We start from the raw sequence: 16,071 nt of genomic DNA, 5'->3' as shown, positions 1-16,071 counted from the left end.
AAGGGGTGACGGGTTCAGAGTGGCTTCTTAAATTATTGTTCATATAGAACAATCAGGGTGCATGGTGGTTTATAGAGAAATGACAAGAAGTCAGGCCTCTGTCTTGAAGAGGTTACAATCTAAAATTCAACATTCTCCACGATCCCTTTTATGTACCAAGCACAAATGGAGGCTTGTAAATTTGGGAATTCACCAAATCTTCAGTTACAGCCAGAAGAAATGCACAGAATTTTAAGTTGTCCAGACATTTTGCCAAGAGGGATAAAAAGTGGGGGTCTTTTTATTTGTTTCTTAGGCTGCAATTTTGTAGACACTTACCTGGGAGTGAACCCCAGTGAATTTAGTAGAATTCACTTCTCAAGAGACATATATATCATTTTCTCTTTGTGTGTATTAATATTAAAATTAGAAAACCCGGAGCCCTCATTGGAAAATCTTCTTGAGGTAAGTGATAAATGTATTAAATACATAAAATAAGAATAAATTTAAAAGTGAAGGTTACAGTAGAAACATATAAACCAATGGTTTTCAACCAGTGTGCCGTGGCACCCTGGGGTGGCTCGAAAGATGGTCAAGGGTGCCACGGGCAACACTGGCTTCCATCCCTCTTCCCTTCCCTTCCTCTTGTTGGGCCATTAAGGCTGCGGGCATCTTCTTCCCAGGCCCCTGTGTGGCGGCATGATGAGGCACCTCTTTTTGAGGTGGGGGGACTGCCAAGGAGAGGGGAGAGGAGGCTGAGGGAACACTCCACAAGGGAGGGTGTTCAAAAAGGGGTGAGGAGCTTGCCGCCTTTGCAGGCAAGGGGTGACATAACTGGCCTTTTGAGGCTCGTTGTATGTTTCTTCAAGAGTGTAGCTGGTCAAGGAAGCAGTGGACTCAAAAAGGTTGAAAACCTCTGATATAAACTATTTTAAGGTACTAAGCTGTATCATGCCTATAAAAATCATAAAAAATAGGTTGATTGGGTAGGTTTACAAACACTTTTAAAGTGACATCATTTTCCAGGTTTCAAAGTGGTGAAGAAAATGACCCCTTATCTGTAAAATACCACTAACACATGTGCACACTCACACTCGCACACAGATACACAGAGAATGTTTTCAAGTTCACTTGACATAGAGCTCCCCCTGCAGTATAAAATAATGCTATAGAACTGTTGGTTTTAAAAGCACTGCTTTGTACTGATTAGTAAGAAGAAGAAAAATTCTCATCTGCTTCTAGCACCCCAGTTAAGTGTTACTCTGCTTTTTAAAAAGTAGTTGTTGACTGATATAGACCCCAAAAAATAAACAGGGCATTTGATGAGTTCAGTATAAGCAATCCAAGGCTAGTAAATGACTTTACCTGTTTCATCTTCTTAAAACCAATCTGAAACCTTGTTTCAGAAATCAACTGAAATGCACATGATTCCTTTGACGTGACAGATTGTGCTCCGTACTCTGTGTCCCTACATGTTTATTTGGACCACAACATCTTCCTATTCATTAACAAAGAAATGAACATTTTGTGACCAAATCAGAACTTTCTTCAGCCATTTTAACCTTAACTCTTCCTTGCATATCCTGGTGCATTTTGCAAATAGCTATCCCAAATTTAAAAGCAACTTATGATGCAGCACTGGAGGCCACGTGGGGTGGGGGGTGGGAGAGAGAGAGAGAGCGTGCTAGTCATACCTTTCCCTTTATCTCCAATGCTGAGGCAGAAGTGGTGTGGCTTTTATAGCCTAAAACCATACTACCAACACACAAGAGGGAGATATCAGCAGGTTTGGGGAAATCCAGAAGTTTGCATAGGTATACAAAAATATCTGGGGAGGGGGACCTAGACGAGAGAGACCCCTAATAAAATGAGGACTGAGCATGTTCCATGGGACCAGAAAGCTGTCTGACTGCTGGCAAAGGGAAATCAGGAAACCAGGCAGGAGGGAGAATGAAATCTTGTATACTGAATGAGGAAACTGAATAGGCCCGACCTACACTTCTCTGCAACCATTTGTTCAGTTTGGTCAGGGTCAGTCCCAGTTTTCCTTCTGAATGATGGGTCTGTTGTAGTGTTTCTCTCACATTTCTGTCATGATAGACACGGTAAACTACACGGCACATTATGTGTGTTAAGCTATGCCCAGTAATTTGACATGCAGTGAATTTATCTTCTGAGCCTTCTCTACAGCTGAGCAAAGTCACCTCTAGACTTTTAAGGCAAGAGACACAAGGGTGGGGCCTGGAGGGCAATTCCTATAACTAATCTTTGTTCTCAAAGCGTTCATAAATCTTGGTGCGAGCTTTACTGGATGGATGTCCCAAAGGCGGTTTCACCAGCATTTATATATACAAGATTCCTATTAAAAGTCCAACATCTGTCTGCATGAAAATCTGTGCCAAAGAATCATGTTGAAAAGGTCAGACTGCTACAACCTCTTTTTACTCCATTAGAAATTGCTTCCCTTAAATAAACAGCTGAGAGAATTACTCAAAATTATTGCCTTTTCCAATATATACTGCGGGCAGAAAATTTTAACTGTAGTCTACTGCTTAGAAAATTTGACTACAACGTGACAAACATCCCAATTCTCATAAGGAAGTGGGGGAGGAGATCCTGTTCATATTTGAGCTTTTTCAAAAGACATAAAACATTCCACCAATTTTCTTAAGTATTATTTACTTCTGAGTTTTAAAATGTTCCCATGGACTGGAATGAAGAATTTGAATTTTGCTTCTGCAGTTACACCTTCATTATGGGAATGGGGGCACACCACCATTCAGAAACATCTTTAATGACAAATTCTTCACTCCAGTTCATTCACCACCATCCTCCTCTCTGTCACCCACAACACATCTTGCTGCAGTTATTTATCACCACACCTCTTAACTTTAGAATCCCACAAGAGTCACCTTCTGATCATAGTCCTAACAAGATCACCTATGCATCAATCCCTGGCAACCTCTTAATACTTCAAGGGATAAAGCAACTGCATTAAGTGCTAATGACTGGCTGGCTCTCCAGTTACCTGAGATACCTCTGTATCTAGCCCATCTGCCACAACTGTTCTAGGCTGTACCACTCCAGTAAGGGCTCCTCCATACAGAAAATGGGTATGGTAGGAAGAATAGTAAAAGCCTAGTCTTCTTCTCAACACGAGAGTTTTATCCATGAAGGAACACTTTGTGTACGAAGAAGGAACACTATCATGGAAGGCCCCCTCCCCAACCCAGACACAGACTGACTGCCTCAAATTACACAAGGCTGCTCCTCTAAGTTGCCACACTCTGTATTGTTTGCCACGTCTATTGATTGCTGCACCTATTTTTCATTTGGAATTATATATGGACTCAATATACAATGAAGGGAAAAAAGGATTATTAGAGACATATTCCAAATGGTTGCATTCCAGCAATGTTGATTTTCAGATATTTGAAGACCAGAACAGAGTTTTGGAAACTAAGAAATTGCTGACAAGGCTATCCTATAAACAATACATTTTTGATGGGAATTTCCTGTTTTTAAAAATATTGTTTAGAGTTGCCAAAGTAACTGTTTACTTTCAGAAGAGTTCCACATTAACAGAAGGGCATAATGAGTTACAGGAGGCAGCATGCTGGTACATTATGTTGCTTCTTAGAGAAATGAAGCTGTTTTCATAGGACTGTGTTTCAACTCTAGGCACAACCACAGAATTAAGTCACAGTTCTGAAAGCCTTATATACTTTTTGAAATCAAGTGTTCTTGATCTGTTAGACTACCAGAATCACTTGAAAAAATTATTCTGTTCTGGATATGTCCCAGGAACACAACGCCTGTTTGGACCAATAAAAGCAAGTAATGAAAAAAAGCTGGTTTGTTATAATATCTGCCACTTTAAAAACTACAGAACATAGAGTATGGGTGACATCAAACCCTAGTGGAAGGGGGTGAATTTCCCTGGCATTTTAGGAGCTGCCCATCACCTGCTGCTTGAAGAAAACAAAGCAATACATCCCCAATTGGCAGTTTAAGAAATAACCAGAGAACACATCAATACACTTTAGTACTATTCAGTTAACCCAGTGCTCCTTGAACAAAACCAGAGCAAATAGTTCTTTAGATGCTAATGCCATTTGAAAAAGAGCAAGTGGGGACCGCAGGTGTGCTAAATACAAGAGTGCTGTAGACTACAAGCCAAAAATAGGGAGGAAAGGCAACTATAAAGTTTTTTTGAAACAGGAAAACTACTTTGTGCATGCCTCTCCTAGAACAGAAAGATTGCACCGTACCAGACTGTTACGGCTCCAACATTCAAATCAACCCTAATTTGGACAAAGAACTTAACTATTATCTGCTTACCTTCAGAATTCAGTGTAATAAGGGTAACATTGTTCCCAATATTCTGGCTTCCTAATTGGCCACTGTTGGAAACTGAGTCACTGGCTTCAGAACCACTCTCCCCATCCTCATTATGGCTGTCTTCATGCCCCGGCACCTTCACAACAATGGTATTCTGCCTCCGTCCAGGAACAGCACTGAGGAAGTGGGAGAAATTCATACAATTTGAGGAAATCATATTTGCACAGCTTTACTGATTTCAGCATGGTGCTACAGAACACTAAGTTTATCAAGTGAGCTTTCTATGTAACAGGAGGACAGCAACATGTATAGGAACACAAGACTATAGGAAGCTGCCTTATAACAAATCAGATCATTGGTCCATCTGGCTCAAGATTGCCTACCCTGACTGCCAAAAACTCTCCAGGAATTCAGACAGGGAATCTCTCCCAGCCCTACCTGGAGATGCCAGGCATTGAATCTGGACCTTTTGCATGAAAAGCAGGTACGCCTCAATGCCTTCCACATGTGCTGTATCAGGATGATTTTGGGTATCACATGGCAGGACAGAATTTCAAGTACAGATAATAGAATCATAGAGTTGGAAGGTCCATGAGTGTCATCTAGTCCATCCCTCTGCAATGCAGGAATCTTCTGCTCAACATGGGGCTCAAACACACAACCTCGAGAGTCTCATGCTCTACCGACAGGCTATCTCCCAAGCCCACATTCCCAGCACATTCACACTTCTGTTTCAGTGACGTCTGCACTGGCTTGGTGATGCACACAGAACAGAAGATGAGAGGATCCCCAAGGGTGTGCTCTACAGGGAACAGGCTTCAGGCACCAGGCCCACTAGCAACTCTCTGTTACAAAGATGCCTGCAAATGTGACAAGGCAGCTAGCAACATCAACCATAACATGTGGGAATCCCTTGCAGACAACTGCAATGCCTGGAGACTGGTCATGTATCCAAAGCAGTGACCAGAGGAGGAATGACCACCAGAAGGAGCGCAAAGAGCAGAAACACTGCGGTGCATCTGTAGCAGCACAGCCCGTATCAGTCTCTACAGCCACGGAAGGCACTGCAACCTTCCAACAGTTTGACTTCACCCCAAAAGGCGCACTCCTCCATTGTCTCCTGAGACAGACATATGCCAACAACATACTATATAAAGGAACTCAAAATAAAATCTCTGAATATATTTTATTTTGTTAGATATCTATCCTGCCTTTCAATCTTGAAGACGACCCAAGGCATATGCTCCCACCCAAAACCTTGGCTCTCAGTAGATCCTTGTAGCTATTCCCTTCAGCTTTCATCCTGCAGGCAATCAAGGTGGTCCATTGCCTGACTGGGTATCCTTGCTCCTTTGCCTGAAGGCTGCAAGTGTTTTTACTGACCAAGGGCAGAGAGGGAGCAGCTGTGCCAGAGGTGAGCTGCTCTGTTGCCTTTGCTGTGCTCTTTTTACTCACTTCCCTTTAGGCAAACCAGAGTCTTAAGCTCAGTCTAAAAAGCACTTTATCTGGGCCATATTAGTTGGTTGTTAATACTGAGCTTATGGTTAGAAATCTGACAGGTTTGCTGTGGTTGGAATATTACTATATTTTAATATGCTGGTTTTATTGTACAGGGATATCTGCACTGTTGTAAACAGCTCTGGAATCATATTTCACGAAGGACAGTATAGAAATAATTTAAAAATACATCAATAACATAACATACCATACCATGGTATGTCACATGCATATATCAACTCATCCAGAACAGCATTTTCTCTGCAATACTGCAAACATAAATACATTCATGTAATGTCCATGGCCCTGAGCGCCACAGGCGAATAGCAAGCAAATGAACTCCAATACAGGGAGCTAAAATAATTCCAGGGCATTAAGTTGCAAGGGTATGTCTCACATCCCTTCCACTCCTTTCAACCTCACAACAATTCACCCTGGAGAGCCTCTGCCGGTTCAGTGTAGACAATATTGAGTCAGGTGGACCAAAGGCTTGACTCAGTATAAAGAAATTTCCTATGTACACTGAGGGAAGAGCATTGCTTAGTTGCAATTACTAACGTGCTAAGGATGTTTTCCAGTGAATCCGCTGGTCTGGTCAATGGCTCTTCCTGTCCTACCATCTTGGCTACAATCGAATTCTGACGATCATTGTTGAGGATTACTGTGGTCTGAGGGACAACACTGTAAAGACAATAAATGTAGAGGAAAGAAGAATAAACAGAATGAAAGTCAAAAGCTCTTCTGCCATTCATTAAGCCACAATTGGTATTTTAATGAGTTCTTCCACGGATGTGTTGGGTTATTCCCCTTCTTTGGTTTCAAGGCTGTTTAATATGTATCAGTTGTTAAGGCTTGTAATCCATCATATTTTGATCTCTGTACCATTCCTAGAACTCATAATTCTTTCAAGGGGCTGACTGTTTCTGTGGAATTATGTAATGTTTTCTGACCTCTAGCAAAAGTATTCAATTTTTGTTATCAACTCAAAGTACACACAAGGGGGGGGAGTCTGCTTGATGTTCTCCTTTCTCCTTTTCAGCTCAACACAGGAACTCCAGTTGTGGGTCCCTTTAACTAAAAGAAGTAGGAAAAGTTAAGGGGCAGAGAGAAAAAGATGAATAAAGCATTTGCAGATTTAGCTTAGGTAACGCTAAAGGATGCACTACACACAGCGTCCAGGAACCCGCATGTGCTGTTGTACACATGATACTCTTGCACAAACAGTCTTCTCCATTTCATTCCAACAAAAGGGTCAACTCCAACCATGCATCCATTTGCATGCTCGAAGGAAGCCCTTTGGCTTAAAGGGGTCACAACAAAACACCACACTTATCTGCTCTATTTCATGTTCCCCCAGAACTTTTCAGGTATTCTACAATTTGACTTGTGAGTTTTAAATGACATTCTGAACCTTCTTTGAGACACTTTAATGCCATTCCTTTGGATGTCCAATTCTTTATCACCCACATCCCTCAATTTCAATAAACTCAGAATGCCTGTTTAAAAAGTGTCACTTACCAAGGCTGCAATTTTTAATGAACACTCTGAATAATTAATTGCAGCAATAGAGATAAATGCAATAAAATTAAGCTTCCATTTATGGAGACCTCAGGCTTTTGCTCATTCTGTAGTTTCCTTTGAATAGAAAAATCTTTAAAATGAAAATTGATATAAAATGGGAAAGTCCTTTTTTTAAGAAAAGAACTAATTCATTTTTGTAGACCATTTTAAAGTGTGCCTGATGGCATTTAATTAACTTAAAACAACTTAAAAATGAAAGGAGAAGAAATGCCCTGATATAAGCCATTAGTAATTAATTTAACGAGCACAAAGGGTTATGGGTCCTCTGCACTGCAGAGAACGTGGTCTCACCAAGTACCACTTGTCCCCAGCCCCAGCTGTCTTTAGCTGTGCCCTTTTCCAAAGTGACACTGAATTAGGCCACATTTTTCCTTCTTCTACTCAGTAAAATCTCTGGCAAAAGGAACTTCCAAGCGACTGGAGCTACGTGCAGGATGCATTTACTCACAGCTTCATTTGTACAAACAGAGGTGCCAAGATTCAAGTTGGTGTGGAAGTTCCGTGAACGGGTGAACTTCTAAATGTAGCCATTGATACTGCATGTGCTGGATTCATTAACAGATCTGGAGGAAAATTCTTTCAGCTGAAATGGCTCTTCACGTACACTGCTTGAATGTGCTATTCAAGTGGGAAGTTGCAGGAGGTATTGAGAAGCAGCTCTTGGGATGCAGAGGGGGAGCGTTCATGTGTGTGTGTTGCTTCAGGTATGCACAGGTGCCAAGAAGACACATGCAAGATGAGAGGGTTAGCACAAGAGACCAGTATTATTTCTTGGGTTAAGGAGCTCTTTGATAACATCTGGTGGAAACTATTCCCGAAGGCCCATCAGAAATGGACATTGTGGCTTTGGAGGTTTATCTCCCAACTTACCAGGGTCAGGTGTTCAGAACAGGATAGTTTGAGATGGTTTCATTCTCTAGTCAGAGGCAAAATCCAGAGCTATGACTATGCATAAAACATTTGGGACAGAACTATCCAAGATGTAGGCAACAAAATCAATTTGGTAGTTCAGACATAAAACTAAACATGTTGCATGCAGTGAGTTTGGGACTTCTGGCAGTTCCTGCAACCAAGCTGGTGCCAAACGTATTGTTCTGCTTTCCTTTGAACCACATCAGAGATACCCAGAGGGCTTTTTGTTATCTGGGCAGTCCAGGTCCTCCATCCACACTGCCCAGGCTTGCGCCCTGTGGTCATTTCTGTGCTGCTAAAGGAGCATCCTTGGAGGTGCACTCCACTGTCTCTTGAGACAGGCAGATGCCAACATTGTGTCTGAAAGCAAGCACATCCTAATTGCACAGGGCCTGGTACTATTTTTAAGACGACAGGAATGCTTAAGTCTACATGATATCAGTTGCTTAAGTTGGGTTCTCAAGCTTCTGCCAAGATTCTTTTTCCTGTACATATAATTGTACTATCTGATGGACACAAAGGACTTGACCCAAAGAAGCAATTTGCATTCAAATGCTTTTTTTTGGGGGGGGGGGTAAAACAGATATTAAAAGGCAAACACAATTAGCTACAAACTACAACCAAAATACTTAATACACATGAGCAAAAAACTAAAAATGTATTGATTAAACAAAATCCTGTAGATAGTTAAGAGTGCTAAAATTAATTATATATCATGGCACACGTGGTAGAAGGAACAACCTAAATCAGAGAGCAGGATGTGGTGAAAGCAATTCTACCTTTTAACAAAACAAAGCATAAAACCACAACAAACAAACAAACAAGCCCTCTCCCCCCCCCCAAAGAATCAGAATAAAGGTTAATTGCAGGTGGTATCAGATCTTTTAAAAAAATTCTCAGTTAGAAGAAGAAGATTCCACTGATCATAGGAAGGTCAGCCAGAAGGCCTGTCATCTGAGCTAATCAGCATCAACTAAAAACATTTCTGTCTGTACAAACCCAATGTAAGAAGGTTCTTCCTAGAAGAGCTGCCAGCATAGCTTCACCAAAATAACTTGGGAATTGGAAACATTTGGAAGCAAACTACAGAATGGAGGAAGAGAAAGACACACAACGTTGCATTCAGGCAGAGGACATTGTTCAGTCCTTCAGTATATACTGAAAAATTTGAGACGTCTGTTTATTCTGGATATACTAACTACAAACACTTTTAGAATAAGCTGTATTGCTTATGGGTGATATCCAAGTGGTGCAAGTGGAATGGACTTCTGCTCAGGCAACATGACTTTTCTTCCTCTCATCTGCTCTATGCACTTCCTAAATCTGCTCAGGAGAGTTGGAGGACCCTACAGATCCAAGGGGGGTGGGGTGGGCACAGGGTTACAATAGGGAAGAGAAGAAGGGGAAGGGGTTTGCACAATATGGGATATTTTTCTATGTCTCAGTATGAGGAAAAATAAAGCACAGGTTTATTAAAAGCATAAATGCCTCAACCAGTTATTTATGCCATTAATAAAGTTGTGGGACTTGGCTTTTCAGGCTCTCATATTTTGGCCTCTGTTTTGAAAAAGTGTTTGTACTTCACAATTAAGTTCCTGCCAGAGGTAAGTTTTAACATGGAAAGAGCATGTGTGACTCATATCCATCACCATCAGCATTTCGCTTTTCTTGGCCAACAACCTGTCACTTACCCAGGAGGCAGTCAGTAAAAGAAGAGGACTGTTGGCACCCTCCAGACTGCATTACTCTGGAAGAGAAGGAATTGGGTGGGGCAGAAGGAAACCAGAAGGAAACCAGAAGGAACCAACTGACATTTCACCTCCCTCAAGGTAAATGATCAAAGGAGTTGGGTCAGACTGGTGTTATGGGAAAACTCACACAGGAACACTTTGGGCAAGGAGCTGATTCCTCTCACAGCTCAGATCAATGGGCTATTTATAGAAATACTTCGCCGGGTGAAAGAGATGAAGGAGGGGCAGCGAGATTTCCAGGACCTGGCTTGAAATGTATTCTTTGTTCATTCTTTATAAACACAATCCTAGATGCACTCACATCAAATATGCAGTACAGTGGATACACGCCTTTCCTTAAACACAGTTATAAGTACAGTCTGTTTTCCTTTTTTACTGTTGTTTTTATTTCTTGGGTTACAAAAGTACATGCATTGTCTCTATTTTCAAGACTGTATACACACACACACACACACACACACACACACACACACACACACTTTCAAGGGTGACCAGTGAAACTGTTTCATTACTTAAACCACGCTTACAAATTAATTGGCTTGCTATATTGCTTCTCAGCGTCTGCACCAGTTGTCAGTGCCGATATCTGTATGCAATACTAGATAATAGAATTTGAGCCAACTGTTTTTGCTAGGCTTGTAGAGTACCAACTTTGTTTGCTCCGATACTGACCACAGTTCTAGCCGACATTAGCATCAGAATCAGATGGTAGCACAAGAGCTGGGAATTTATTTTATTATATCGTTATCCCACTGTCCTGACATATATGTAAAGATATGAAAAGATACCACTTGTGGGGAGTAGCAGTGGCAACAGCAGAAGAGAGCTACAGCCTGCATGTCCATCTTTGGGCTTCTCAGAGGAATCTGATTGGCCACTAAGGGAATCAGGATATTAGGCTAGACAGACCTTTCGTCTGATGCAGCAGGGCTCTTATGACCTGCCCACACAGTTTTCAATCAGTACCATTTCTGAAAGCTTGCATTAATAAACAAGTAAAAACAAACCAAAGGCCCCCATTAGCAAGAAGCTAAGCATCTCAGGGGGACGCGGGTGGCACTGTGGGTTAAACCACAGAGCCTAGGACTTGCCGATCAGAAGGTCAGCGGTTTGAATCCCCGCAATGGGGTAAGCTCCCATTGCTTGGTCCCTGCTCCTGCCAACCTAGCAGTTCGAAAGCATGTCAAAGTGCAAGTAGATAAATAGGTACCGCTCCGGCGGGAAGGTAAACAGCGTTTCTGTGCACTGCTCTGGTTCACCAGAAGCGGCTTAGTCATGCTGGCCACATGACTCAGAAGCTGTACGCCAGCTCCCTCAGCCAATAAAGCAAATGAGTGCTGCAACCCCAGAGTCGGCCACGACTGGACCTGATTGTCAGGGGTCCCTTTACCTTTAACTTTTCAGCACCTCAGGAGAAAAAGATTCTACCCCTGCCCTCTCCCTGAAGAGCTAGCTTTCTACTTATAGGCAGATTTCCCACACACACCTGCATTCTGAAGAGAGACAATCCTCTATACTACCTCATTCTGTTGCATATACAGACCAGCCCTAAGAGGCAGGTCCTTTTCATGTTCCAACATGGGGTGCGGGGGGGTTGCACATCTATTAAGATTATCTGGCCATGGCCCTCAAGCTGCAACAGGACAGAGAAAAGAGGCAATGCTTCAGATATGCCCAGGCTATGGATGTGGGAAACTGAAGCCAAGGGAGACAATTGCCTTCTAAAGGATCACAAGTATACAAGCCCCACACAAATGAGGGGGTCCTTTAAGTGGCAGCACAAGTCATGGTAGAAGGACAACTGCACTGGAAAAACCTTCACAGTGCTTGATTTCATTAGCATGACTGGTCTCCCTGGTTGCAGCTGACTGAATAGGTGGGGCAAACAGTGTTTGTGTTTGCCAAATGCAGCTCTTAATTTCACACCTTGAAACTTCACTTTGGGTCCCAAGTATCTGGAGCATCACAACAAGGCAGACATTATAATGATAGCCTAATTATTAAAGTCACTTTATGGTCAGAAGCCAAAACATACCAGCCATCCTCCCAATGTGACTCATGAACTTGAAAGATTTATGAAGTTGTGGTCAATTTGCAAAATGAACAGGCAAAAAAGCAGCATTTATTAAAACAGCAAAAACATTCCGAGTATGTTTCTAAAAAAGCACCTTTCAGTTCAGATATGCACAAAAAACTGTGGCTTTCTCTAAGCTACAGAAGACATTTATGCTGGGGTTTATCCCCTCAGCCCTAGCTCTACAAAGAGTCCCTTTGAATGGGCAGACAAGCACATAGGGATGATTTAATGGTTTCAAGTCCAACTTCAGCAACCAATACGGAAAGCCTGTTTAAATAAAGTCTGTTGCGGTTTGTTTTCCTCTGGGGGAGGCCATTTAACACAGAGGCATTGCCCACTGTAACCATTCATGAAAAAAATACTGCATTCACTTGCAAAAGGTTCATTTATGGAGCAATTGTCCGTCTGACGCTTCTATGACTCACTGATTCCAAGACTGGGAAAGAGAAGCTTGCTGCTGTTTTACAATACCTAGACATAGTTGGTTTTTTTTAAAAAAGGAACTTGCTCATACATTCCCTGTTATGAGCTGTTATTTTTAAACATGGCCAAAAAGCTTTGATAATGAAATTTACATCCCTAAATGTAAAGGTCTCTAAATAACCCTTTGGCCCCAGCTTTTAATGCAGGCTATGAAGCTGGTAAAGAAGAGAAATAAACCTGGACAATGTCCATGTTGAGGTAAGTCAGCTTTTTTATTTCTTCGTTTTTAACATTTGTTAGTTGATTTATCGTGCTCAGGACAACCCAAAGCACCTTACCACTTATTTAGCACTCTGTGGGGGTATACGTGTATGTGTGTGCGCGCACACACACACGCACACGCACACACACACATACAGGTAACACGCCACATCCATCCTTTCCAGTCATAATTTACATACAGGTTCTCCTCAGTCTTATTCTTAAAGGACACCCCTACTGTCATGCACCCCAACTTACTACAAGGTGGCTTTTAAAGCTTGCATTTTCAACCTGATCCCCATATGCAAAAATTAGATACATGCCAAGTATTTTGAGCTCATAAGTGCCAAAGGTTCAGCTTTATATATAATACTTTTCTGCCCCCTTCTGTTTACTATTAACTAAACCAAGAAAAATCTCATGCAACTCATTGAATTTGAGAAAAATGCTTTCAAACATTTACTAAGATATCCAGAATTACCAGCACAGAGGTCAATTCCAAAATGATGGTTTCTGGTATCTTCACTTGTACTTTGCACTATGGACCTCACTGATATGGATGCAAGTTCCATAAGAATAATATGGCTTGCACATGAAGTTTCTAGATCATACCCCAAAATCAAACATGTGGCGAAGCTGCTAAGTACCCTAAAATGGTGTGTTTTGTTTTAAAGGGCACAGCAAATGGAAGCCAGCATGAGTCAGTGGCTAAAGTGTTAGATCTCTTTAAAACAAAGGAGATGACAACTTAACAGAGATTAGACCTCCTTGCTCATATATATATATACTGCAAAAAGTTACACTTCTATAAACATGTGCACAACCTATGGCAATGCACTGCATACTTTGCAAAGAGAGATACCATCTCCTCTCTAGAAACTGTCTTCAACCCCCTTAACCTGAATTAGTGAACATCTGCTCCATTCTTTGGGACCTCAAAATAGACAGAAGGGAGCTCAAACACACACACCCCATACACAAATTCCCTCATAAGGAGTATAATGTGGCAATCAGTCCTTCCACAGGAATGTGTATAGGATTTGATGTTGTTTAGTCGTTTAGTCGTGTCCGACTCTTCGTGACCCCATGGACCAGAGCATGCCAGGCACTTCTGTCTTCCACTGCCTCCCACAATTTAGTCAAACTCATGTTGGTAGCTTCGAGAACACTATCCAACCATCTCGTCCTCTGTCATCCCCTTCTCCTTGTGCCCTCCATCTTTCCCAACATCAGGGTCTTTTCCAGGGAGTCTTCTCTTCTCATGAGGTGGCCAAAGTATTGGAGTCTCAGCTTCAGGATCTGTCCTTCCAGTGAGCACTCAGGACTGATTTCCTTAAGAATGGATAGGTTTGATCTTCTTGCAGTCCATGGGACTCTCAAGAGTCTCCTCCAGCACCATAATTCAAAAGCATCAATTCTTCGGCGATCAGCCTTCTTTATATCACTACTGGGAAAGTGTATAGGATTACAGTTTGATAATCACACAAATTGAAAACCAATTCTGATTTATGAAAGCTAGATCAATTCTGCTTCCACCTTACTATTTGCTATTCCTGACTGTTCAGGATGGATCACAATCATTCTAAAGGAACATCAGAACTCAAACATCTCTGGTTTTGTTGCTTTCATATTTCTTCTTTTCTGGTTATAGTTATCACCTTGTTAATTTACGTTCTTCTTTGAAATCTTTTATAAAGTTTTCTGGCTTGCAGAGATGTTAAGATTTTACAAGATCTTTTTACAGTAATCGCTTGCAACATGAAGCTTGTTATTGTTCTTTGCCTTAAGATACGTGATTAAAAATTCAGATACAATCCCTTTAGTCCGCCCCCCCAAGCCATGTATAAAAAAAACCTGGCAAGTTGCATTTGATCTTATTATTTATCTATCAGTTGCTTGAAGCACTTGACTTGTTACATGAAGCCTTCAACAATCCTAAAATAAATGGCTTATTAGAAAACAATAGCAGCTGGCTTTGAAAACATGGAGTAAATGCAGTGCAGTTCAGATCTCGGTCAGTTCAAGAAGGTTTGACAAATGTAATTCTGCAATGTGTTTGCATGAATGATTGGACTCCACTATCAGTCCCATAAGCAGCATTGGCTTTAATTCTTAATTCTATAAACTGACCTTGTGAAACTCAACACCAGTGCTCATATTGGAAAGGGCTATGTTTTTCCAGGACTTGTAATATGTCAGCACCAAACTATTGAATCCTTGGCTCCTTCACCTTTAAGTGCAAGAATGGAAGAATGTGAGATTTCAGACAGAACAAGTGCTGAACCAATTTAAGGAGGCAACTCTCCTCTTGTCTGAAGCTTACAGTCTTCTCTCAGGGGACACTCACACACTCCCTTGAGCACACGAATCTGGAGCACAGTCTTTGGCAGGTCACTCTCAGACTCAATTCCCCATAGATAAAATGGGAAGAATAATGACTTCCCAAGCCATTGTACTTGTAGGAGCATAGGAAGCTGCCTTTTACAGAGTCAAACCATAACCAATTTAGCTCAGAAATGACTTCAGTGACAACTGGAAGCAACCTTCCCAACTCTACGTGCAGATGCCAATAACTCAACCTTTGACCTTTTGCATGCTTAATAATGGAGCAAGGATGCTTGCCATAAATAAGTTTAACTGTAAAGCACTTTGCAATGTCTATGTGTTATATAAATTAAGTTGTTACTCACGCAGTCAGCAATTGACCATCAGCTAGTCCTAATAGTAATGGTTAGAATTATGAGAAATTGCAGCAGACAGACATCCAAAGAATTTTCAAGTACATTGATTCAGCAAGGATGGGAACAAGCTCCTATCCTGAATGTTGAAAAGAACCTGTATCTGCATACTTGGTGCTCTAGAGTAAGGAAGGAAGGTAAAAGGGTAAAAGGAAGAGAATTCATACGTAAACCAAATTTTTGAGGGCTGAATACATTATCCAATGAATTTCCACATCTGCTACTCTTAAGTGCTGGAAAAGGAGGATTAGCGCACACCCCAGAGACTAAGCCATCAAAGTTTTGTGATTAAAACTACAACCCATTTTCCTATTTTAAACCACATGGCCAAGCCTGTGGGATAGTTTATTGCAATCAATGAAAATCTTTACGATTCAAATATAAAGAAAAGGGGGGGAAGGACACGCACCAAGGTTTGCTGCTGACAGCCAGAAGATAGCCTAGCTAATGTATTGGTGTTGATGCAAATGTATATATGTATAACTTAATTACTTTCCCCTTAGGATTCTAA

At 41.4% G+C, this 16,071-nt stretch overlaps 1 protein-coding gene across 3 annotated transcripts in view; it reads right to left on the bottom strand.

Annotated features, from left to right (window-relative positions):
* The window catches only part of BANP (BTG3 associated nuclear protein), a 150,966-nt gene that overhangs the window by 110,595 nt on the left and 24,300 nt on the right, over window positions 1-16,071 (bottom strand). For all 3 annotated transcript variants that reach the window (XM_081202605.1, XM_081202604.1, XM_081202606.1), the window contains 2 exons: window positions 6,376-6,498; window positions 4,321-4,496 (listed from right to left, as the gene is read on the bottom strand). In XM_081202605.1, the coding sequence (XP_081058731.1) occupies window positions 4,321-4,496; window positions 6,376-6,498 (299 nt within the window). The remainder of the gene's footprint in view (window positions 1-4,320; window positions 4,497-6,375; window positions 6,499-16,071) is intronic.

This window comes from Podarcis bocagei, assembly GCF_964188305.1.
Source record: "Podarcis bocagei genome assembly, chromosome: 7".
Classification (NCBI taxonomy): domain Eukaryota; kingdom Metazoa; phylum Chordata; class Lepidosauria; order Squamata; family Lacertidae; genus Podarcis; species Podarcis bocagei.
This window is presented reverse-complemented; position numbering and strand designations above follow the sequence as displayed.